The 25,617-nt window shown below is 38.2% G+C and overlaps 1 protein-coding gene across 1 annotated transcript in view; it reads left to right on the top strand.

Annotated features, from left to right (window-relative positions):
• Positions 1–3,380: 3,380 nt before the first annotated feature.
• unc5a (unc-5 netrin receptor A) overlaps positions 3,381–25,617 on the top strand; it is a 196,789-nt gene continuing 174,552 nt past the window's right edge. Inside the window, exon 1 of the mRNA XM_088432054.1 lies at positions 3,381–3,471. Coding sequence (XP_088288180.1) covers positions 3,381–3,471 — 91 coding nt within the window. The remainder of the gene's footprint in view (positions 3,472–25,617) is intronic.

Here is a 25,617-nt window from a genome sequence, read left to right as displayed (position 1 = left end):
GAAATTTTTGAATTGTGAGTAAAAATGGAGTGGCGGGCATTGGGAGAATGGATTAAAGTTAGAACGGTAAAAATCGGATGAAGAATGGTGAAGATAGAAGGGAAAAACTGAAAAAGTGGAATTATGGGTAATTTTTGAATTGTGGGTAAAAATGGAGTGGCGGGCATTGGGGGAATTGATTAAAGTTGGAACGGTCAGAATCGGATGAAGAATGGCAAAGATAGAAGGGAAAAACTGAAAAAGTGGAATTATGGGTAATTTTTGAATTGTGGGTAAAAATGGAGTGGCGGGCATCGGGGGAATTGATGAAAGTTGGAACGGTCAGAATCGGATGAAGAATGGCAAAGATAGAAGGGAAAAACTGAAAAAGTGGAATTATGGGTAATTTTTGAATTGTGGGTAAAAATGGAGTGGCGGGCATCAGGGGAATTGATTAATGTTGGAACGGTCACAATCGGATGAAGAATGGAAAAGATAGAAGGGAAAACTGAAAAAGTGGAATTGTGGGTAATTTTTTAATTCAGGTAAGAAGAAAATAGATACCACCATGTAATGGCGGGAATTGGGGGAATTGATTCAAGTTGGAACGGTCGCAATTGGATGAAGAATGGCAAAGATAGAAGGAAAAAACTGAAAAAGTGGAATTATGGGTAATTTTAGAATTGTGGGTAAAAATGGAGTGGCGGGCATCGGGGGAATTGATGAAAGTTGGAACGGTCAGAATCGGATGAAGAATGGCAAAGATAGAAGGGAAAAACTGAAAAAGTGGAATTATGGGTAATTTTTGAATTGTGGGTAAAAATGGAGTGGCGGGCATTGGGGGAATTGATTAAAGTTGGAATGGTCAGAATCGGATAAAGAATGGAAAAGATAGAGGGGAAAAACTGATAAAGTGGAATTGTGGGTAATTTTTGAATCATGGGAAGAGGAAAGGGGATACACAAATGAAATGGTGGGAATTGGGGGAATCCATTAAAGTTGGAACGGTGGGAATCGGAGCAGGAATGGCCAAGATAGAAGGTTACAAAGTTTTGGATGAGGAAAATGGGAATGAGGAATTATGGGTAAAAATATGAAAATAGTTATGAATTACTGGAAGGTGTGAATATGAGTAGTATTCAAATTGGGGAATGTATTAACTGATTAATGTGAGTGTGAAGTGGAGAAGCTTTAAATAAAAAATGTTAAGTCCGCCACTGGGAATGAATTATGAATTGTTATACATGAAAAATATGTAATTATGGGAAAATATTGAAAATTATTAATTGTTACAATAGTGGGAATGAGCCAACAGGCGAAATGTATGAGTTAAATGTTATGAATATGAAATAGGAAAGCTCAAAATGTGAAATGTTTAATCTCCCATTGGGAATGAATGGGAAGCCCTCCCATTGGAAATGAATTATGAATATTTGAAGGATGAAAAATATGGAATTATGGGAAAATATTGGAATGTATTAATTACTGGAATGATAGGAAGGATCCCTATAACGAGATGAATAAGTTAAATATTGAAAATATGAAAAGGGAGAGCTGTAATAATGAAACAAAATATGACCCAATGTTAGTCAATGGGACTTTTTGGGGTGGAAAACCGGGAATTCTGGGAAAACTGTGAATACTTGGAATTCCAAAAATGGAAACGCCCTTCGGGCGCTTTACTGGAATAATGTGAAATTGGAACGGTGTGAATCGGATAAACTGGGAATGAGCTGAAACCCGTCGAAAAACAGGCAGAATAAGAATAATAATAATAATAATAATAATAAAGAAAATGGCCGAGCACAATAACATATGTGTGAAGGTTCCACCTTCACACAATAATAAAGAAAATGGCCGAACACAATAACATATGTGTGAAGGTTCCACCTTCACACAATAAAGAAAATGGCCGAACACAATAACATATGTGTGAAGGTTCCACCTTCACACAATAATAAAGAAAATGGCCGAGCACAATAACATATGTGTGAAGGTTCCACCTTCACACAATTAAATTAGAATGTCCAGTACACCTACCATACATGTTTTTGGAGTAAGGGAGGAAGCCAGGGTGTCTGTAGAGAACCCACGTGGTCGCAGGGAGATCATGCATACTCCGCACAGGAAGGCTGAGGGTGAGCTGGAATTTAATCTGGGACCTTTGAACTGTGAGGTAGATGAGCTAACCAATCTCTCAAATGCACAGGTCTTTCTATTCCTGCTTGCTCTTGCCTTTCTGTGAGTTTGCATGTTCTCCCCATGCCTGTGTGGGTTCTCTACGGACACTTCAGCTCCCTCCCACACTTCAGAAACATGCATGACAGGTGTATTGGACAGTTTAAATTGCCCTCGGTTATGATTGTGAGCGTGGATGGTTGTTTGTCTCTGTGTGCTACTGCCCAAAGTCGGCTGTGATAGGCACCAGCAAGGTAGGAAGAGCTGAACAAAGTGGCTGGGGAGAGGGAAATCTGGGCTTCCCTGCTCAAGATGTTGCCCCCGCAAGCAGACCCCGGATAAAGCATTAGAAAATGGATGGATGGAGGGTTATTTCTCTTTAAAGACCCCCGAATCCTCTCACTTGTCAAGTCCACCTATTTGCTTTATAACCGAAGTAGAAGGCTAGCAAAGTGATCTTTTCAAACTCAAGGAGGCAACATAAACGCAAATATTTTCACAATCAGGGGTGAACAGACCTTTCCAGAAGTAGCAAGCCCCTGGTAGCAATAGTAACAGTATTAGTATTTCAATAAAAAAGTATTCTAGTGTGCAGTGCATGTTTGCATTGATTGATGAGGTTTGATTTGAATGGACTTTATCATGTGTCGACGTTGACTTTGCATACATCCCCGTCAAGATGGAATGGGCGTGTTTAGGACGCTCCGTGGCCACGTTGGCACGGTTATCCGCTCCTGGTTTTGCTGCTCCTCTGTCAGCCTTGGCGGTCTTGCTTGCTACCTTCCCTGTCTCTCAGCACTCCAGCATTGCTGCGCAAGCAGATGTTCTCTCGCTGAGGCCAATTATTACTATTTCTCGCATTTGGACCACAACGCTCGCTCGAGAAAAGTGCGTCCCTTTCACTCCATGCAAGTGTGGCAGGTTTGTTTTGTGTTTTTTTTGTTTTCTTCCCCCCCTCGGAGTGAAGGAGATGACAGCGTCAGTTTTGGGACAAAACAAGGCAGATTTCCACGGGTACGGGAAGGCATCATTTGATGTACCACACCTGTGAGTCGTTGAGAGCAACCGGAGACGCGCAAGGATGGCGGACCGGGACATGTGCTGAGGGAGACACTTCGGCATCGTTTTAAAAGTGATTTTCCTCACACACTCCGGACGTTTGACGCTCACCTTTCTTCACTTCTCGCTTGTCTTGTGAGACTTGATATTTGAAAAAGACGAATATGCCCGTACTTGTGGTGCCCTTTGTCCGCTGTGGACTCGGCGCTAAGCTTCTTGTGCTTTGGCTCAGCATCATCGGCGTCACCTGCACCGGTAAGTTCCTCTTTATGTCTCGTTTATTTATTTATTTATTTTCTTTTTTTAAGTGCACGCAAGTGTCAACTTCATCATGTCTGCATGTGGAAGGGGTGCATTGTTCCGCCGTTGTAAAGCCTCCTGCACCCCTCAAGGTTACAAGGATGCTCTCTCACGCGCGGCTCAAACTTGACGCGCAATTTAATGTGCTGATTATTTCTGTTTACGCTTGCGTGTTTGATTCCCTTTCCACGAGTTATTGCTGAAATGTGACCAAACTGCACAATGACGCTTTGGCCAGATGGCTCTTGTATAATGGATGACAATGCACAGTGACACGGCGCTCCTTTACTGTCACATAAACAACCTTCTCCCCCAGTAAATGTGCGATACCAGCTGGCTAATATGGGGAGACATGCGCCGAGCCTGTTTGCCTTCCATCCGCCGGCTGCAGCACGGATGTCCCGGGCTCCATCCTGCTGCATTTGCAGCACGTTGACAGCTTTACTGAGTTGGGAGACGATCGACTTGTACTGATGAATTGCGTTTTATGGGGTTGCCTCTTGGCCACGCGCTGCCAGTCGCATGCAAATGTGCTCCGATGTACAAAACAGTGAAGCGCGACTGGCTTGTCTTTCAATTTGATTCGACTTTTCCTCGGTAGTCATTAGGTCGCCAACTACTTAAATTTGAGCCGTGCATTCCATCAAACTGGTTTTTAAGTCACTTTTGTAATCAAAGCAATGTCATTTCTTTCACAATTCTTCTGAAAACTGAAGAATGTGATATCGAAAGCGCTCCAAGTCAAAATAATAATTGGAAGCACATGAGCAATATTCCTCATTTTTGACGAGGCCACTCGCCATAAAAACTCTCGTCCCGTTGGCTCGATACAACTTTTTAACTTTTAACGATTCTATACCGATAGAGCATCCGAGCCAAGAGGACGTCTGATACAGATAACGATCCAGTACGATATCAACACAAATAATACATGCTTCTATTTATTTATTTCCAGCATTAAATATTCGAGATTTGATCAAGTGAAAAACAATGTTTGGGTTACATAAATTCAGCCTCAAACAGGAGAATGCACTGTGCTAAATACATTAATGGACCCTCTGAAATATCCCAAGTGAAGTTAAATAAAAACAAATTTTACTCTTTGAAGTGCAAATCCAATATTATTTATACATTCAGTTTTTTTTTCCATTCAGTACCTATTAGATTTTGGATGTAGGCCAATATAATCATTTTTTTATAGTATCAGACTAATATCTGATACAAATATCAAATTGGGACAGCTTAAACTAGGATGGGTCCGCAATCTATTTTAGACTTGCATCGACTGCCAAAGGTCTTCTTACCAGGAGCATGTATAGGAGGGGAGACCACAGCGCTACCCACCCTCTCCAGTCAACTGCCCTTTGATTTTTATTTTATTTATTTATTTATTTATTTTTTTGTGGCGGCTCTTGGCCCTGGGTATTTAGTTCAAGTGTTGCTGGTTGTAGCGAACAATTCATATCAATTAGGGATGCCCCATAACACTTTTCAGATACAATTATGAGTACTAAAATCTTGAGTAATGCTGATATCAACAAGCAATATCACTAATAGTTTGTGACATACACAATATCCCCCAAAAGCAATGATGTAATGTTGATATAATTTAAAACGAAGACCTATATATTGCAATATAACATATGAAGGACGACCAATAATAACACTGTATTGGCTGGCTTCACAGCTTCAGTACATTGACCAGGTATCCCCCCCCTTTATTTTTATTTTTTTGGAACGGGTAATCAACCATCTTGATTTAGAGGGAAAAAGAAAAACCTCATCACTATAATCGATGTCTGTTCACTGTTGCACATATATTACAACTCTCATTCTCTTTTTCCGTGGCTTGTGATGATATACTGTAATCCATTGAAATCCGGCGACTCACGCCCGTTTTTACAATCCTCCGATATTGTGTGGAAGCCGTTGGTGTGTGTCCGAACACAAGGAGATTTCACACGCCATTTGCATTTTAACTGTTAACCTTACTTTGGGCCCAAGACAAAGATGTTCAAGTTGTGTAATTGTCTTGCTTCAGGGCACAGAGATGATGAATTAGGCAGGCTTTTCCTCTTGCTTCAATTAGTGTTTAATCATGAATACATTAGGGTTAAATAAACAGGAGTACCCCAGGGACCATATCCACGAATCTCCATTGTAGGCTTATTTGGTTGTATTTGATTCGATCCTTTTTATATGCCCGGCACGATCCTGTTTGCTCTGCGTGTATCCTCTTTGGCTCATTTTAATGTGATTCTTCTTCTTCTTTTTTTTTTTCCCCCCTCACCCCTACTGTGAGCTTTTGCCATAGTCCAAAGACGTGAAGCTTAAGGTCAGGTTGAGTCTCGAAAATCCCGCAGGAGTGACACGCTTTGACTTTGATACTCTTTGTTTGCGCTGTGATCGACTGACAAGCCGTTCGGGGTGCTTTTTCCTTCCGCTCGCTCTTATGTGTTTAATGTGGATGAAAACAGGGAATTTGATGTCAGTTATATGCTCCCCCACCCTCACCTGGATCAGATTTCTTGGCATAGCGTCCGTCCCGGACGTCTGTCAATCTCTTGTCACATATTAGGTCAACGGCGGCGCGCGTGCTCCCATCAGACTTCTTTTATAGGACAGAGCCAAAAATGGATCGCAGGTAATATGGTAGCCAATCCTTCCTACATTAGGACGGGGGACAGTCTCCACTAAGATCAGTCAAACGATCCTCCGAGAGACAAGGCTGCTGACTCTGCGCTCGCCCGTATCAAAAGCCGACTTGTCTTTTTTCTTTTGCCGAGAAAAATAAGTCAGTCACTAATAAAGGTAGGCCTGTCAGTCTGGATTTTAGCTAGCCCAGCACTTTTTCTTTGGCGCTGTTTGTGATGGGGTACACTTTGAGCTTCAGGAACAAAGTACTGCACTGCTTTACTTGCATAATATTTGATGCCTTCAGTATGCAAAGTGTGCATGTGGGTTTGAAAGTTTCCACATGGATTTGCTTACATTCGTGTTTGGCCGTATCCCTTTCAGGTGCAGCGGTACCACAAAAGCCAACCATAATCCGTGATTCTTTTAGACCGCAGATTTTGGTTAGATACACGACATAATCCTTCAGGGAAATTTCGCTTTGACTTTTAAAGCTCAAGTTTCGATTGGAATTAATTACACAGTGCATCCTCGGTTCCTGACTTCCACTTTCCAATTAGGCCTGAAACGAGTCCTCAAGTAATTTTAGTACCTTGGTTTAAAAAAAAAAAAAAATGCTCAAATCATTTTTTTCTTCCTCCAGATAAAAACAATTAGTGTACATGTCAAAAAAGATGTCAAGGCAATCGCAGCAGCAATTGCTAATGATTTGCATGACATTAAAACAATTCAGGACACTAACAAAGACTTAATTACACTGACGTTGACACTGACATATGGCACCTGTTGCCGGTGTTTACCGGTGGCACAGCCTCATTAAGAGCTACATCTAGTACAAATTATCCTCTAGCTAGTGCTCCATATAGGCTGGCGCGATAGCCATAAATGACTGGACACTTTGATGCTGACAGCCTAACATAGTTCTTGTTCCTACTGATCACTTTTTAACTAGACATAATGACGCAAATGTGCTGTTTATGGAAGGAAAATTGTGTGATGCTAAGCAGTTTAAAATCAAGATGAAAAATATAGATTATTCAAAACGTATAACATGTTGATGATACATAATGAAGTAGAAATGTGTTTGCTCGTCTGTGTTTATATATTTTTTTCCTCTAAGCAAAAATGTATAGCCTATATTGTTTTTTATCCCAATTTTTGTCTACTTTTCTGTCGAATATCTGAATACTAAAAAAATATTCACTAGCTGCAGACCCGTTACAAATATTTAAACCTTTTCTTTCAGTCTGGTAAATAATGTTTAAATGCATTAGTTTAATGTTTTTTAAAAACAGTGCAAGTGACTGGTGCTTTTAGGAAATGCAATTTTCAAATCGAAAGTGCTGTAATTTTGTGGGGAAAAAAGAAAAACTGCTTAATTTCCTTCTCACTTCATAAGTTAAGCAGGAAGTGCAGTCTACATGTTTACATGTCATTGTCTCATGAAACATAAATGAAATCGTTAAAGCCCCAGATTTGTTTGCATTGTTGCTCTAATGTGACACTGCTTTTCAGGCCACGCTCTTTCTGTAGAACTTTGTGACGTGTCGTAGTGAACACTTTAAAAACTGCAAGTTTCAGTAAATTCATAATTCTTTGAACTAGGTTAAGAAACTACCACCTATTAGTTAGGTTCATCCGCCTTTAATTTTGCATAAGCCTAACCTAAACATAGCTTATGGTAATACATTTTAATTCACCGAATCTTAGATGATGAGAAAAAGCAAATAAAATGCTCATTAAAGCGTAATAGCAATGTTGAAGAAGAAATAATAGTTATATAACTATAAAACCTTCAAACAGCCCTTTTAAAATGTTGTAACTTACAGTCATACATGTGTGAGCATTAAATTAAGTTCACTGCACTCTTAATTAGGGACATTTTTTCTATTATAACTGTATAAAATCATTGTATAGTTTTTTCAGCATTGTACAGTTGATTTCACTGTTATTTCATCAATTTGTTACAAGAGCCTGTTGCTCTTCTTGCAACACACGTTTGAACTTGCAACTTTCCTCCTGTCTGTCAATTCACATGAAACACTCAAGAAATGAATACCAGCTGAGGGAGAAAAGATGGATTTTTCTTTGTTTTTCCCCATTGCGCCCTGTGAGAGCGTTGCCTAGTAATTGTTGTCTGGAAGGAGCTTGGGAATTGGAGGACATTTCCACAGGGTGTACAATTTGTGATGATGCAAGCACGTGGCGATACGGTGACACTAAGAAGAAATCTATTGCGTAATCCTGTCATTTGCTCTGGCCGGTTCCCTTCTAATGCAAGGATTTCCTTTGCCAGATGACTTTTGCTGGTCCAGTGTGATTCATCCCACTTTCCTTTGGACTTGTTGGGTTAGGCCAGTTCTTTTCAAATAGCGGGGCGAGGCCATGCCAGGCAGTGTGGATTACCCCAGGGAAAATATGTTTTTTCCAAAAGAAGTGTAATTGCAATAAAATAAGGATGGGCATAGTTATTTATTTTTGTTATTTTTTTATTTCGGGAACTAAATTGCACCTTTTTCAGTTTTAGACTAACCTGCGTTAACCTGAAGAAACACACTCAAAGATAATCGTATTTATAGTCATTGCTGCGAGTGGGGGGGGGGGGGGGGGGGGGGCTTTACAAAACATAATTGAGAAGTACTGGGTTAGGCCTTGCTGCGGTGCATCATCCTTTTCCAACCATGCCTATCTTTTACATTTTTGCCTATCTTTTGCAGCTCTATCCTCGTCATCCTTCTAAAAAATACTCATCAAATCACATGTCCGTGCCCGAACCATCCAAGTCTTGAAAAGTTAAAATAATAGTTTCACAATATACTGTATGGTTTGTATTTATTTTAATAATAAAGGGATCCTAAATGTATTTACATATGTATTTATATATAATGTATTTAGGGGGCTGAAATTTCACCCAGATGGGGACAACATGTCAAAGATCAACATGGAAGAAACCTCAAAACCCCAAAATGGTAAAAATACCGCACATAAAAATATCACAATAATACAGACAAAATACTAACTTTCAGTGACTTCAATTCTTAAGAACAAAAATGGTCTTCATTGTATCATTTATGAAAGTATAAATGAAAAGAGATGCACTGAGGTTGGAGCATTTGTCTTTAACTGGCAGGTTTGGAGAAATAAGTTGGTATGTACATGTGCAGAATCTTTCACAAAGGTCGAAAATTAGACTTTCAGTGTTGTGTAAACATAAAAATCATCTCCTTCCTCAAGAGCACAAGTTCTCTTTAATGATATTTTCATGCTGTTTACAGAATTAGATATCAATGTTGTAATGAAAGGAGAGCGAGGATAGCTTCGGTGCAGGTCAAATGATCAAATTGGTTGTGTTTATGTATCCAACTCCATGTTAATTCAGTTTGTAAATAACCTTGATTTAAATGTTCCTGCCGCTTGACACATGCAAAAATTTAAGTTACTGCGTTGCGTGGAATTGCTGTGATTAATGGGAGCCAAGATGATAGTCCCACCGCAAATAGATAAGCAGTAAACAGCCCGTGTCATCACAGGGCAAGCTTGAAACAATAGAGAAAGACGCTCCATTTGGTGACAAATACCCAAACACCTTATCCTTCACCGAGCTAGGTCCTACTCCACTTATCATTGGCAAATGACGGTCTCGAGGACATTAAAAAAAAAACGAACATTACAGAGGTTGCATGGACTGGAGGATGACGCCTGCAGAGGTGTTATTTTCCGCCTTCTATGCACAGGCCCTGCAAAGGCGCTACATCTGTCAAATTCTGCCCTTTTGTTTCAATTACCCCGTTTCTATAACTCAAGTCCATGTGAGAAGCCTTCACGCCTGACACTGATTTGTTCTCCTCCTGAAATGCAGCACATCATTATAGCTGTTTCTGGCCGGTATAGCCTTGACCTGTAACCAGATGTGAGGTGACTTGACCCTGTGCCTCAATAGAGGCAAGTAATCAAAGATTGTACGAAGTCACATTGTCTGCCCCTGTTAAAAGTGTTTGCTCTTGCTAGCGTCATCTAACAGAGGTGGAAAACTGCAGTTGCTTTTCCTAGGTAAAAACAGTCCTCAGTGGACCACACTGTAAATTAGGGCTGAGCAGTTAATCAAATTGTAATCAACGTGGCTGTGTTGTAGAATGCAATTTTCAAACTGCAAAGCCTGCGAATTTGGTTTGTCGGTAGGCTTTTTGTATATCCTCCTGAGAGCCAGTCTATTCATTTGTGTCCGTTTTGTCTCTACAAGGCTGCGTCACACCCAAACACACGAGACATCATTTCAAAGGCCTGGATGTCCTCTGCTGAGCACACCAGGTCTTAGTTGAGTAGCTAGAATGAGTCAACAGATGTTGAACAAAAAGCAAGATTCATTTGTATATATAAGAAAATTGAGTGCTCACAATTTTTGCAGTAGTAAAGTCATAGCTGCCATATATACAGTATTTGTATAAACCGACATGAATATTAAACCATTGCATGAAAAACATTGAGCCTTATGCACACACTATATATTTTTTCATACCTTTTTGTACCCCACCCATAGGGAAACCCTGACCCACTTTTAAATCCTATCCTACAAGTTTGGAATCATTGGTCTAGATAAATTGAGTGCTGAACAAGGGTGGCCAATATTTAAACATCATTGATTTATGATATTTAAAAATACAATGTGATAAAGCCACATTTTTGCTATCTGATTTGGAAATCATCAAAAATGTTTGCCCTTTTTATAAATATTTATAAGACTAATTCAAGTAAATACAACTATGATATTATTTCACGGTTAATTTGCCTTGACTTTAGTGTGAACCTTATCTACAAACCAAAATATAAGTATGTACAATATAAAATCTGATATTTATTAGTATAATAGAATCATTCATTGCTTATAGTTGTTAAATACATGGGGCTAACAATTATTTAAAGTTATTATAGTGGTAAAACTTGCATCTTGATGATTTTTTTACTTCACAATCATTCAGCTCTATTCTTGATGATGGAAATATTGATGCTAAAGACTTCATGAAATTTAGGACGTTTTTGTACAATACTCATCTCATAAATGTTTGTTAACAACTGCTCTTTTTACATTAAAAAAGTCGCTTCACTTATGTCTTAGAAGATATTTCATCATCACAACCATACACCTGAGTGGTTTAGGTTGAACCTTAGTTTTTATTTTCCAACAGAGGCACCCATGGCATTGTGTTCAGGTTTTTATTAGATTCATGAACAACCCTTTTCACCTAACTGTGTTTTCTAGAATAGATTGGAATGGTGTGTGTTTGTGCGTTTGCACTTGCTCAGCTGATTGTGACTATAGCGGTGGGTTAGATGCTCCTCATGTTCTTACTCTCCAAATGATCAATAGTCTTCTACAAATGGTTAATTGGCTATCAGTCACTGTCTGCAGAAGTGCTTAGAAATCCAAAGGTGTCTGGATCGCAGCTCATCATAACAACGTGTCCGCTCCTCTGGGTGCTCTTCTGGCCTTTACTTCAGGCCACGCGGCAGAGGGGGAAAGCGGATCTGAATGCAATATGGAGAGCCGTAGATTAATAGTTCCTTAGTGAGGCCACCAGGGAGCGATGTGAAAGCTTCTTCCACTTCATCATCCGGCGTGAGGAACGTCTGCACGAGGTAGCGAGAAAACAAGTCGCAAATGTTCTGAAAGTCGATTCATCCCGACTGGCAGTTATCAGCGTTGTCGTTATTTTTATTTTCATGCATCCGAGTTGTTTTTGCGGCGCCGTTAACTCTCTGTGACGACATACCGCTCACATAAGATAAGTCTTGTTGGAAGACAATCGTGTTAAAAAGGCAACTTAAAGCATGTAGAAAGGGACAGGAAAAAGGCAACTATGCTGCTATGGCAACCTTGATGAAAACACACTTTCTTACAATTGTATTGTTCAGTGGTTGTCAAGCATTTTTCAATTATGTACCCCCTGTGAAATGTTTTCATTTTTTTCAGCCATGTACCCTCTAACAGCACAAAGTATTTCTAGATGCAAATACAAATATTTAAAACAATGAGTGCCGTGCCACACGATTTAACATTTTAGTAGCATCTCTGGATGTGTTTTATTTCGCAAATCCAGAAGATAGTTCATGTAACATCATCTGTTTTATTTCTGGCTCGTCTGTCTGAAAATCGTCACTACTGACAACAAATATTCTCCAAAGGAGTCACTATAACACATTTCAGCAAAACATTGCTTCTTGTTTCAATTAATATGCTCCCAGTTCAAAAACACATATGTGCTGTTCCTGTTGTAACATAAAAAAGCAGTATGTTTAAAGCTTGGGAAAAAGTCAACCAAGTCGGGTAGATTGACTTTGAAAATAGGCTGACAAAACATACCTGTCTCAGAGCTCCACCGTAACCATGTTGTTCCACATGGAAATTCCGTAAAGACTTGTGTCGTGTTGCAATGGCAATTAGAGAGGAAGGGTTCCCCTGAAAAGTAGGAGGTATCACAAGTTTGACATAATTTCCAATTAAAATAAAGTGGCTCCAATAATGTTTAATAATTGCAAATTGGAAAAGGAATTTAAAAAGTGTGTGTGCACAAATCTGTGCAATGCAGATCTTGGCAGAATCATCTACTTCTTGTTAGTACACCATCTCGTCGCCGAATGACTGATGCTAATTGTGTGCTTAAAAACACTTACTGATTTGTAGTTAGCCATTTTTCATTCATGACAATGTTAGCACATGGAGCTTCCCAAAATAAAAGAACTTCCTAAAAAGTACTTTAGCATTTTTCCCCAAGAATAAACCTGTCCCTAAAAGCGATCTATAGTAGCTCAGTTTTAGGTGTTCAAATTGTATAATTAGCGGTTAGTCGAGCAAAAAACAAGCCCAGTCTGCCAGTCAAGAGGAAGAAGAGGAACAGGAAGTTACTGACCTCGTAGTAGCTAACAAGCAGCAAAACAAAAATAAAAATATAATATATATATATATATATATATAATATATATATATAATGTATGTATGTATGTATGTGCTCACAGAAAAATATTAAACATAAAGCGTTCTATTTTGGGGTTACAGGAGATCTGTTCACAAAAATTAATCATGAACTTAATAAATATTCGTGCATAAAAAATAATCAACATTAAGTGTTGGACCTGTTTGTTTTATTTAAAATCTCAAGTACCCCCTGAAGATCCTTCAAGTACCCTCAGGGGTACTCGTACCCCCATTTGAAAACCACTGCCGAAAAGTACTTTCACGTGCTCACATTTGAGGGCCACTGTTATAGTTGATTGATAGGCTTCCTAATATTGAGCAGGGCAAAATGTAAACACGATTAGGACGACTGTATCCAGCTGGGCTTGGATTGGCAAGGGTATCTGAGGGAGATGTAGCGCCGCCTGACCCTGAATTTGTCATATTGAAGTGATTTTGTTGACAAGACAGGAGGCACAATGACCTTTTCTAATTATGTCTATGTGTCCAGGCATTGATGCCTTAGGGACGCCAATTCAACTGAGTCAACAGAGCACTGACTCCAAGAGCACATTCGAGCCTATACAGCATCTTTTGCTGTGCAGGCTTAGAAAAGAGTCGCTTAACGGGAACACCCTGACAAGAATTTCTTTTTTGCACGTTACTGAGAGCATTAACAAGCCTTCCATATTGAAATGAATTTTTAAAATCGCCAAGTGTATAACAAGGCTGCAAAATCATGGAATATAAAGCGTGACTATTACCTGCAGGGCCGTGTGGGCGTATCCGCTAGAGCCGACCTTCAACTGTCAATCAAGTTCATGTTTGTTGGTGGAATTGTGGCCAACAGTTGTGCACCGAGGTCGCGAGCAGTCTTTATACATAAAAAAAGATTTTCTTTTTTTTCCCCTCCTCCACCTGTTGAATCAGCCCCATGTGCAATTTTTTGACCGTTTTTCGGTCGTTTCCACGACATTCTAGCAGTATTTTAGCCTGCTTACTCCTGGTAGTGTGATAACAGTGGTTGTGCCCTTTTTAATTTTGATATGCTGTCACCATCTGGGTGAAATTTCAGCTCCCTAGTGTCTGCTTTCAATGCTTTCCCTTTGATATGAAATGCCTTGGATGTAAAGATCAAAGAATTGAAGAAAATACTTCAAAATGATGAGTTACAATTGTTTAAAATGATGGGTCTTGTCAAACTTTCACTTGTTCCTAATTTTCTCTTCCAGTGTATTTTCTTTTACATTTGGATTTCCGCCAAACATCAAACTTTTATCATTTATCCAGGATGTGTAACAATGAGGAAACAGACTGTCTGATCTATGTAGGTCCTTTTGATATTGTTTTTCCCAAAACAAGTCCCTTTCCAGTTGTGAAACTAGGCTTAAACATTACAAATTTAAAGTAGACAGCAGATTTTTTAGGCCATCAGAAACCACTGCTATCTACTGAATGCATTACACCTGTTTTTTTTTATGCATATGCATATTGACAGTGCATTTATGTTGAATCAAATTGGGCAATTTCCATCCATACTTAAAATTCAAGACATCTATAAAGGAGCCTCGCTCTTGATAATTACCTGCTGAGGTTTGAGCATTCATTGCAGGTAGAATGAAGAATTGAGAAGTGGACTCTTACAATGTCAGCCAGTCATAGGGAATAATTACATCCATTTTCTTCACATAGTGGCGTTCCTTTATCTAGATCTGTTTTGTATCTGTACATGGATGTACTTTAAAGCATATGTCCATGTGTATACAGCAGACTTTTTCGATTTGATCGTGATTGGCCAATATTTACCACTTTATGCAAGAGTGGCAATCAACTGCAATATTATCGTTTGCCCAGTGATCAATGATGTCATTGATCGGTTACGTAAATTAGAACTTGTACGAATGTTTTGCAAAATTATACCTTTTATTTGCTTTAACATCAAACCCTTACTTGCAGTATGTTCTTGTTGCTGCAAAGAAATGTAATTCCTGTATAGTATTTTAATTATGGTCAACTTGCTGCATATCATTATTTCTGTCTCAAGTTGTTCTTCTTTTTACCTGCCTGAACTTTCATGTTGTCTGGGAAGTTCTTGATTTGCCTCCCAGAAGGTCAGTGATATTTTTACTGGTGCATCTCTGTCATTTTTGGGCATGGCAAATATTTTTTACCCGTGGCAAAAGTGCTGTATTTTACAAATATGATAGAAATATATTTGTTGGAACTCTATAAATGGTGTATAAGTATATGCAGTAAACGAGTTACTAAAATAGAAACATTGCCACATTTGGCCATCGGCACGGTGGATAGTCATTAGTTATTTATAAACACACTGATTGGTGATCCAAAATGGCCCTAAAAATCCTGATCTTGAAAAGTCTAATACTGTGTAAAGGATAGGGATGTTCAGATTTCCAATTATCGGAAATCAGGCTGCTACAGTATATGTATATATTAGGGTTGTGTTATTTTTAATCCCAACAAAAGCTCCACCATGTAACACAGAGCAACATTGTAATTTTATGAGCGTCAGTCATGATTAACAAGCAACTTTTCCCGATAAGAAAATAAATGATATTGGTCTTAACTTATGACAGCTGTCATGGAGGAATTTTTATGTTTGGGTCTGTTGAGAGCAGTTAGGTCTTAAAGAGGGATTGGCATGACATGTAATGCTAATGAGGAAAAAAAAAAGATACACTGGTGCTTTTATCAAAAAGACAGCATGATGTCACCAGCAGCTTGGATGGTTATTGATATTTTATCCTAATTGGACACCTGAATGGAGTCATGTTGAAAGTGCTTTGACAGTCATACTACTGTTTTATCTTTTTTGTGGGTGTCTCATATGCTCAAATCCTTCACATGTCTGATTTTGTTGATTGTTCGTTTTTGTATAACGCCAAAGAAGGCAAACAACCGCTGAACAATATAGCAGAAAATGATCTATTTATTCATCACGGGAGTCATTTAATGGATGCACCGTGGTGTCCAATTCCAAGGAGTGATTTAATGTACATCGGCCTCCGACTCAGCTCACTCAGGTCATACGATATTGTTATCGGCTCCTCTAATGACTTCATTCATCCTTTTATACTAAACGGGTCCGGCACATTTAAACTCAATTGTGAGCATCCCCTCACTCGAAGGGGAACGATACAATAGAGGATTTTTCACTTGCATTTTCCCCACATGAATGTTAAATGGGTTTCATTTACATAGAGCTTTTCTAGTTTCATGCTGCTCAGCACTTGTTACAACATTGCCTCTCACTAAAATTCACAAAAGATGAAGGAATGTAGCCAGATGACAGCTTCGGGAGAAATTGTAGATTTTATGGCAATGAAAACTGATCCAGTCTTTCGTTTGATCTTCTAGGACAGTGGTTCTCAAATGGGGGGTACTTGTACGAGTAGGAACTTCAGGGGGTACTCGAGATTTTCAATAAAACAAAAAAACAAACATGCAAAAATCTTTTCTAAATAATCCTTGCATTGTTTCAGGAAAATATAAATTCATAAAACAAATTTTAAGTTCAGTCGGTTATTCCATTTCATCATTGTAAAAACCCTGATTCTCCCCCATACTAGAATGGTTTGACCCAACTTGTCACATTAATTGTAAAGTCAATGATTTGTTTTTGTGAACACATCCTGAAAGAGGACACTTTAAGTTGAATACTTTTCTGTGGCCAAATATTTATTCATCAGTATTTCTTCTTGAGAACAGGTCTGACAATTTATATTGATGATTATTAGGATTTTTTTTGAGGGGGAGTATTTATTAAGAATTAAGTTTTTTCTATTTGATAACAGATTTCTTCTTCTTCTTTTTCAACTCATAAATGCTTTGCACTGGTTAAGGGACACTTGGCTGAAAAGATACTTCACAGGGGGTACATGACTGAAAAAAGGTTGAGAAACTCTGCTCAAGGAAATTAATCTAAAAATTATATAGACTAATTAAAGACTGTCCTATTGACCATGCTGCTGGCTTTTAAAACAAAGCAATTGTTTCCTAAAATAGTGTTTATTAACCCTTGTGCTATATGTTGTTCAACCTTTGATCTTTACAATAAAAAGGCATTTCACATCAAAGGGAAAGCATTGACAAAAGACACTAAGGAGCTGAAATTTTCAACATAACATGACTACTTAGTTATCACACTCTTATTACCCTACAGGAGTGTGCTATCCATTGGATAAAATACTGAGAATGATGTTGAAGAAAATGAATGAAAAACACTGCACAAGGGTACTTCACACTTGATGAAGGAAAAGGAACTATTTGTATAACCTGCAAAAAAAAGTTTTTCCATTAAAAATCAACTTTTATATTTTTATGTTTAAATTCTCCATCTATTCCCCTTAGTGCCCTTTTTCGTTCATGTAACCTGATGGGTTTGCAGACCGCTGCTGGCTACTCTATCAGACAATTCATGGTTGCATTTTTTTTTTTTTTTTTAATAGCATCTGCCCTTTTCCAGAACAAGCCATATGGGCTGTAGGGATCTCAAATTAATCCCAAAACCACGATCGTAAATGTCGCCAAAGGTTGATTTTCATGAATACAGAGCAGAAGATTGAATTGTATTTAGCCTGAGGAGTTAACAGTGAAGTGTGGAGTCAACAGTTTGTGGTCGGAAAATCTTAACTGTATTATAAAAAATCAAATGTCTTTACTAGGTGCTGCTAATATTACAGCAAGCGACAGTTGTTTCCATGTGATCGCTTGAGATTAAGGCTAGGCGATATGAACACAAATTTAAAAACTTGACGTTATTCAATCATTCTAGAGATTGTTACAATTTTAATAGATTTTAATTGAAGAATTAAAGTCAACAAACATTTATTTAAAGGTGTGGTGGATTTTTAAACATATTATGTGGAAAATATTCAGACATTGTTCAGGAACACTGATTTAAAATCAGTTTTAAGATAAATTTAGCATTCATAGCTTGTGCATGCCTTGGTTAATTGGGATAGTTCATTTATTTTGACATTGTAGCCATATAAAGTTAATATTTAGTCGATAGTTAATTTGATAACTGAATACATTTTCATACACCATTAACACCATTATTTTTTTTTGTTTTATTGCCTGCTTTATCATTTGCTCGATTGTTGAATGTAGTCTGCTCGGGGAAGTGAACAGAATAAGAATTTCATTGTGTAGTATAACTATGCATATGACAATAAAACTCTTGAATCTTAAATCTAATTTGATTCCTGGCCCAGTTCTACTTGAGATTCTTAAAAATTATAATGCAATGTCTCTTCTCTACGATACTTTTACTTTCAAAGGTCGACTGCTTTCAAAAATAGTCCTGTCCAGTTTGTATTTTTTAGGCCGAGTCCGATATTTGGCAGCATAAAGTTCCGATTAATCGGCCGTGTAATTATAAAAAAAAAAAGAATAAAATGAAAAAATTCAAATTACAAGCTACCAAAGATTTTGATACATTGTCCTTATTTATTTAATCATTTGAAACTCCATCATCCTTTGAAACCCCAAATTGAAACGCTTATCCTAGTTCCAAACCCTAATTAATTTTCAATCAAATACTCCCCCCAGTAAAACATTTTCAGAAGAACTGGGAAAACGACACGCTCCTTTGCCTCTTTCCATTTTGCCTTTCAAATGAGTAATTGCCGTAAATAAAGCTAATACCGTGAAGGCAAGGGACCTGAGCACATTAGTAACTGATGTTATCCTTAATTTCCTCCACAGTCTGACCTCTCTTTAACTTTTTATTGTTTTGACTAACAGCACATCCCCACATAAATGCCCATCCACTCCCACACTAACTACTGATTCTATCGGCTTGATGCCTCATAAACTAAACCCCACGCCTCAAACAACACTTAAACCGCGGCCGATACCTCTAATATATTGCCTCTTTCTTTTCTCATTATTTTCGTATCTTTTAAATGATGACCTGTTGGTCCTGAGGAAATTTTATCGATAAGTTTGTTCTACAAAAACATTTATAGCCTTGTCCCCCCACTATTTTTTTTTTCATATAATTTCTTGGTTGAAAAATTTGGGTGGATTTGTTTCAGAAGGAGTCATCACAAAGCTAATTTCTTGGTCTGCCACATATTCTGCTTATGGCTTTACTTTGACATTTCCACTGAAGTGATGATTATAGAATTCATCCGGGCTAAGGCTGATTGTTGTTGTAAATGTCATTGTTGAAATTCCCATTAAATTTCTGCCGTTTCCCGCACTGGGAAATGTGTCGCTTTTTTTTTTTTTTTCAACAGAAGTAAAAGAAGTAATCATTTTCACATCACTGGCATCTTTTATCTCTTTGCACTTTACTGCGGAAGTCTCCCAGTCCCTGTCCAGATTTGCAAGAAAGGATTTGTCCCACTCGTGTTCACAGGCTGAAGATTAAATTCAGTCCCATGTAGATATAAAAGACTCTCTAACTTGGATAACGATTCTAATATCTACAAAAGGTGCTTTTAGCTCAGCAGCTTTCAGCTCTTTTATCAGGCTTGTCTTACCTTTTCACATTCCATTTATATTAATCAGTCGATTCCCTCAGCCCTCCACGCTCATTAAAGGCGAGCGGGATGCTTAAATGTGATTTTTGTGGTCTTCTCCCTTACGGCCTCCTCAGTGTTCAGTGAAAACCTTGACTTCAAAAAGTCTTTTGTAAACACACTTCCACCACTGAGCAAAATGGTAGGGCCAACTATCTGGATACAGTGGAACCTCAATTTAATAGACTAAATGAAGCAAGGAATCGTCCGTTAGAGCAGATTGACCGGCACATCAAAGTACTTTTTTTGTGGCTTGAAGATCAGCACCAAATTGTCATAAATGGTCTTTTGGGGTCTGTTAAATGGTCTTTTACTTATTTATATCACTTTTCTTCGTTAGGTACTCATGTCGCAACTTCGTTTATCTGCAACATACTCACACGCTACCCCATTGAAAATGTGTAAAAAGAAAAAGCTTAAAACTTGGCTGGTCACTTGAGCCAGGATTTTCGCAAATCCTTTTCACGCAACAAAAACTGTTCCTGAAGAAAAATAGCATCAACATGTATACAATGAGTGCCTGAGTAAAAAGCAGCCATAGGTACAACTAGCTAGATGCGACACGGTCCTTTTGAACTGCATTTTTTCGTCGATGCTAAGCTAATGTCCACACTTGATGGGGAAACTTGCCCCTGCCAACATGGCTGCCATATCGGCTTACAACAAAGTGGGTTTTTTTCTGACATAAAAATGACGTCAAGCTAACTTCCATGCTTTACATTAGCTCTTTGCCCCTGCCAACATGGACACCATAATGCCTTCCATAACCTGTTGTCTAAATCAAGCTTGATGCTGTCCATTAGACCTGATTGCTTGTTACATTAGAGTCATTTTCTTTTGCAATGTAAAAATGGCGAGTGCACTATCAAATTATTTGGAATAAATCTAAAATAAAGAAGTTTGAAGCTGTTTGATGTTTATGGTTGAGATAATGGTGTGCATCTGTGCATTAGAATGTTAGCGCTTTAAAGAGCTTTAAAAGTATACAGTACACTAGGGCTGGGTGATATGGATTAAAAAAAATACTTTTTTATTCTCATTCATTAAGTTTAAAGTGATTGACCCAACATACATTCATTTAGAGCAGGTTTGCATGTGAAAAAAAAAATCAAAGACAAAAAATCAAGACAACAACAATTTGTACTGATTTTAAATCAGTTTTAATGTAAATTTAACATTCAAAACATGTTCAAAAAGAGATTTTCTCATACGTAAAATGTTTACATGCCACAATTATGTAGCTATTTTGTGGTAAACACATAAACACAACTCGCGCATGAAAAACGACCGTAGATAAGATTAGTTAGCTAGATCCGGCGTGTTTCTTTTGAGAGGCGTGCTTACGATAATGCTAAGCTAATGTCCATGCTTCCCATTAGCTCATGGTACCTCTGCCAACATGGTCGCCTGCCCTTGTCTCATGTAATTCTGGATGTGTATGACAAGTGCAGTGCAAGCCGGAAACAAGTGATCAGCCGCAGCCACAGCTCCCTTTATTGGTGTGGTGGATAATTGCAGCCAATTCTAACGGCCTTTGAAAAGTACTGCACAAATGGGCGTTTTGCGTCGACCTGACAATATTTTCTGTCAGTCGAACGCCAGATCTGTTGGTTCCGCTTCCGTTAAATGGAAGCTCCTCAGCACATCTCTGTAAGTGGGTGCCATTTTGTGTTAAGCTATTGTTAATGCACGGAGCCTCCACAGCCTGATGGTCCTAAAGCAAACAGCTGCCCCCCTAAGTCCCAAAAGCATGAGGCAGCCAAGCAAAGCTATTAAGTGCCTATAGAGTGGTCTGCGGTATTGTCTGCGCTCTGGGTTCTTATCATTCCACAAATGAACCACAAGTTGATTTGCTCCGTGTTGCCCAATGTTAAATATCCCTGAGAGAAAGAAGACAACATGTCATTAAATGCCATTGGTTCATTTCTATACCTAATGGGAGTGGAAATAAAAAATGCGCCCACACAATTTGGCATCTGCAAATGAGGTGTACTTGCAAAAGTTAGAGTGGCGAAACTAACTTATTTCAATAATGTCTTTGAAAAAGTAATGTCACGCAGCGTGAGCCTTTCACTGGGGAGATATAATTTGACATGTCTGCACATTTCATTTGGGGTGGATGATACATTCTTCCTCTGATTTCTTGTACCCTCCCTCTCAAACATATGATGCCCAACTACAAATTATTTGAATGGCCAGAAGGTGTTTGATTTATGCTGAGTCTGAGTTATCAGCCCCAAACAGGCCATGTACTGTAGCTCCCATCTTATCATTCCTCCCAGCTGCCTGCTGAATTTCTGCATGTTTTTGAGCTCGGGCCATAAATGTCAGGACAGCAGTCACGAGTGTAATGCAAAGACAAAAAAAAAAAAAAAAATCTCTCGCAGCAAAATCAGAGGCAGGCTTCTCTGCTAATTTTCCCGTTGCATTGTCCCGCAGCGTGTTTGACAAGCGGTGCTGTCAGCTTTGTGCGGTGGCACAACTTGGCCTGCGGCGGGTGTTGCCCACCTGACGCCCCCCTCACAGAGTTCGCTTCCTGTCCCCAGATAGCAAGAACAAAGGTGGGCTCACAGCTTGGGCCATGTGTGTTCTGCCCGCGTGTGTGTGTACGTGTGACACTCTGATGACTCCAGGGCACTTTCTTTCCCAGAAGAGTCGTCGGCTGTCACTAAACATCACCGTCTCCCTCGCCACTAATGGCATCTCCAGATTGTCCTGTGAGGAACAAAGGCTGGTTGTGTGCGCTACTCCAGGCTGCAGGCTTTAGTTTGTGACTGTGGCCGCAGACCTATAGAAGTGTCATGACAGATACAAACCAAAGAACGATTACAGGGCCGTGTGCTTGAAGCCAAGTTGCCGTCCCCGTCAATAAAACGAGGCACTAAAGCCTTCAAATGCGCATGTTGTGTACGTGGAAATTAACTCTTGTGTATTCCTATGCGTGATTTATTCAGATAATCTGCACCAGTGGTTCTCAAATGGGGCTACGGGTACCCCTGGGGGTACTTGAAGGAACTCCGGTGGCTCAAGATTTTAATTGAAACTAAGATGCAAAAATCCTTTTAAAATAATTATTGAAGTAAATGTTTCAGGAAAATATAAGTTCATAAAACAAATTTTAGGTTCAGTCGGGATATCCAAATGCATTATTTTAAAAAGCCAGATTCTCTCCCGTACTAGAATGGTTCGACCCAACACGTGCCACCTCTCGTTACCTGTCAAGTTAATGATTAATTTTTTGTGAACAGATCTCTACTACGATCCCAAAAGAGGATACTTTAAATTGCAATTACTTATTCATAAAGATTCATTTTTTTAGAACAGGCCTGGCTCTTTTATTGTGATTATTTTTGTGGACAAATAATTCTAAATATTTAAGTTAAATCCTTTTGAACAGATCTTTTATTGTAATCCCAAAAGAGGATTCTGTATGTTAAAAAAATTTCTGTGGGCAAATATTTATTTATAATTATTTCTTTTTGAGAACAGGTCTGACACTTTATTTTGATAATTTTTTTGTACAGGAATAATATGAATAATTACATTAATTGATATGTTTTTGTGAACAGATTTCTAATGTAGAAATCCCAAAATATAATGCTTTAAGTTTAATATTTTTAGGTGGGCAAATATTTATTTATAATTATTGTTTTTTGAGAACAGGTCTGTTTTTTTATTTTGATTATTGTTTTTGTGGAGGAATATTCATTAATAATTAAATAATGATTTCTTTTCGTGATCAAATATCAAATGTAATCCCAGAAGAGGACATTTTATGGTTGCTATTTTTTGTGGGCATATATTTATAATTATTTCTTTTTGAGAACTGGTCTTACACTTAATTTCGATTATTTTTTTATTATTATTATATTTTATTATTATTTGTAAACTAATACGGATGAAGTTTAAAACGTTCTAAAGTTGAATAAATCCGACACTGATGCCATGGTTAGACTATTTTTTTCAATCTATACATACCCGGGATTCTTGCTAACGGGAGGTAAATGTTTCTTGTTTGCCTCTAATATGTACCCGCATTTTTTATTTATTTGTTTTTTTAAAAATTAAAACCGGTCTCAAAAACTCCGACCAAAGTGATTTGGTTTCTGACGTCTCCAGATCTGCCATGTATAGCGTTTAGCTCAAAAGCACGTTTGAAGATATTTGCAGATGTTTGATTGCAAATACAAGTAAATTTGAATGTATTTGAGAGTACGTTTGAATGCATTTGCAGGTTTGAACATATATGCAATCACATTAAAATTTCTTGTCAATGTGGGAGAACAAGTTTGCCAGTCAAATGTTGGCAGCTCCACGCATTCGTCCCCTTCTGGAAAATTTGCGGAATATTTCACAAAATTATTTTCTGGAAACTGTTTCTGGAAACTTTGTACTGTCAAAGCCTGGGGCGGAGCTATGAGGTGGCCCTGCCCAACCCCCCAGCGATACATGATTCTTTGGTGAGGCCACTTGCATACATTTAAATTGGCCATCTTGCAGAATAAATGGAAATACTATTGAGCTGCCCATAGAATATAAACGTCTTTTCAAGAAATATTTGATACTTATTGTAAGCATTAATCAAGATTATTACTTTCCGTCTTTGCACACGTGGCAGAGGAGTCACACTTTATCACGGGATCCCAAGGCAGGGATTCATGAAATACAGCCGTAAATCGGGAGTATGACAAACGACCATCTGACAAGCGTTCACTCCACTCGGCTGTTGGCTTGCGAACTAGTGCATGAGATTGAAGTAGACCGTGAGATACAAAAGCAAAAAATCAGCAGCATCTAGTAAATGAAGCTCCTATTGTGTGGCAACACCTTCGTCGAATAATCACTCGCATGAATCTGCTAAGCTAATTCCGACAAAAGTGAACTCATTTATGGTCTTATCATTGACTCCTGCGGGGTTATCAACAAAAGGGCCGTGAAAACTACAGTTGGATTGTTATTAAAACAAAACTGTATGCAAATTCATGATTAAGTGTTTGAAGGACTAATTTTGTAATTTTTCTCTGGCTACGAAAATAATTTGCATGTTGTCCAATGATAAACACTTCCATCTCGGTTTGTTTTGATAAGATGCAAATTTTTTTCAGTAATCAATGTAAAATGCCTTTTTTGTATTGCTGCCAATGATCTGATATGAATGTATTTACATATATTACCGCTGTCCGACTTGCTGTCTCAATGTCAGTGGCAAAGTGTGATCACTTTTATTTTTATTTTAAACATATTTGTAATGTGAAGCTTGATCTTTTAGAGCAGTGGTTCTCAAATGGGGGTACTATTACCCCTGGGGGTACTTGAAGGACCTTCAGGGGGTACTCGAAATTTAAAATAAAACAAACAAACATGCAAAAATCCTTTCAAAATTATGAATTAATTAATTGTTTCTGGAAAATACAAATTTATTAAACAATTTTTACGTTCAATTGCTTATTCAGTTTTTTAATACCCAGTTTCTCCTACGTACTAGAATGGTTTGACCCAACTTGTCATGTGCAGGTGGTTACCTGTCAATTTGATTTTCACAGATCTCTACTGTAACCCCAAAACAGGACTCTATATGTTTAATAGTTTTCTGTGGACAAATATTTATTTGTAATTGTTTTTTTTTTTTGGAGAACAGATGTGACACTTTTTATTGATTTTTTTTTTTTTTTGTGGAAAAATATTTTATAATAATTTAGTTTTTTTCTTTTTGATAACAGATTTCTTTTATGATCCAAAAGAGTTTTTTTTTTTTGTGTGTGTGTGAAATGTTTATCCAAACAAATGATTTGAACGGATCTAACGCTTATTAGACACTGATGGCATGTTTAAGTCTTTTTAATGTTTTTTTGCACGGATTAAGGGGTACTTGGCTGATATTTCGCAGGGGGTACATCAGTGAAAAAAGAACAACTGTTTTAGAGAAATGAGCCTGTTTGGCATTTTTGAAAAATGATTGGCAGCTGC

This window comes from Hippichthys cyanospilos, chromosome 13 (assembly GCF_059441005.1).
Source record: "Hippichthys cyanospilos isolate Australia breed blue-spotted pipefish chromosome 13, RoL_Hcya_1.0, whole genome shotgun sequence".
In the NCBI taxonomy this organism is placed as follows: domain Eukaryota; kingdom Metazoa; phylum Chordata; class Actinopteri; order Syngnathiformes; family Syngnathidae; genus Hippichthys; species Hippichthys cyanospilos.
This window is presented reverse-complemented; position numbering and strand designations above follow the sequence as displayed.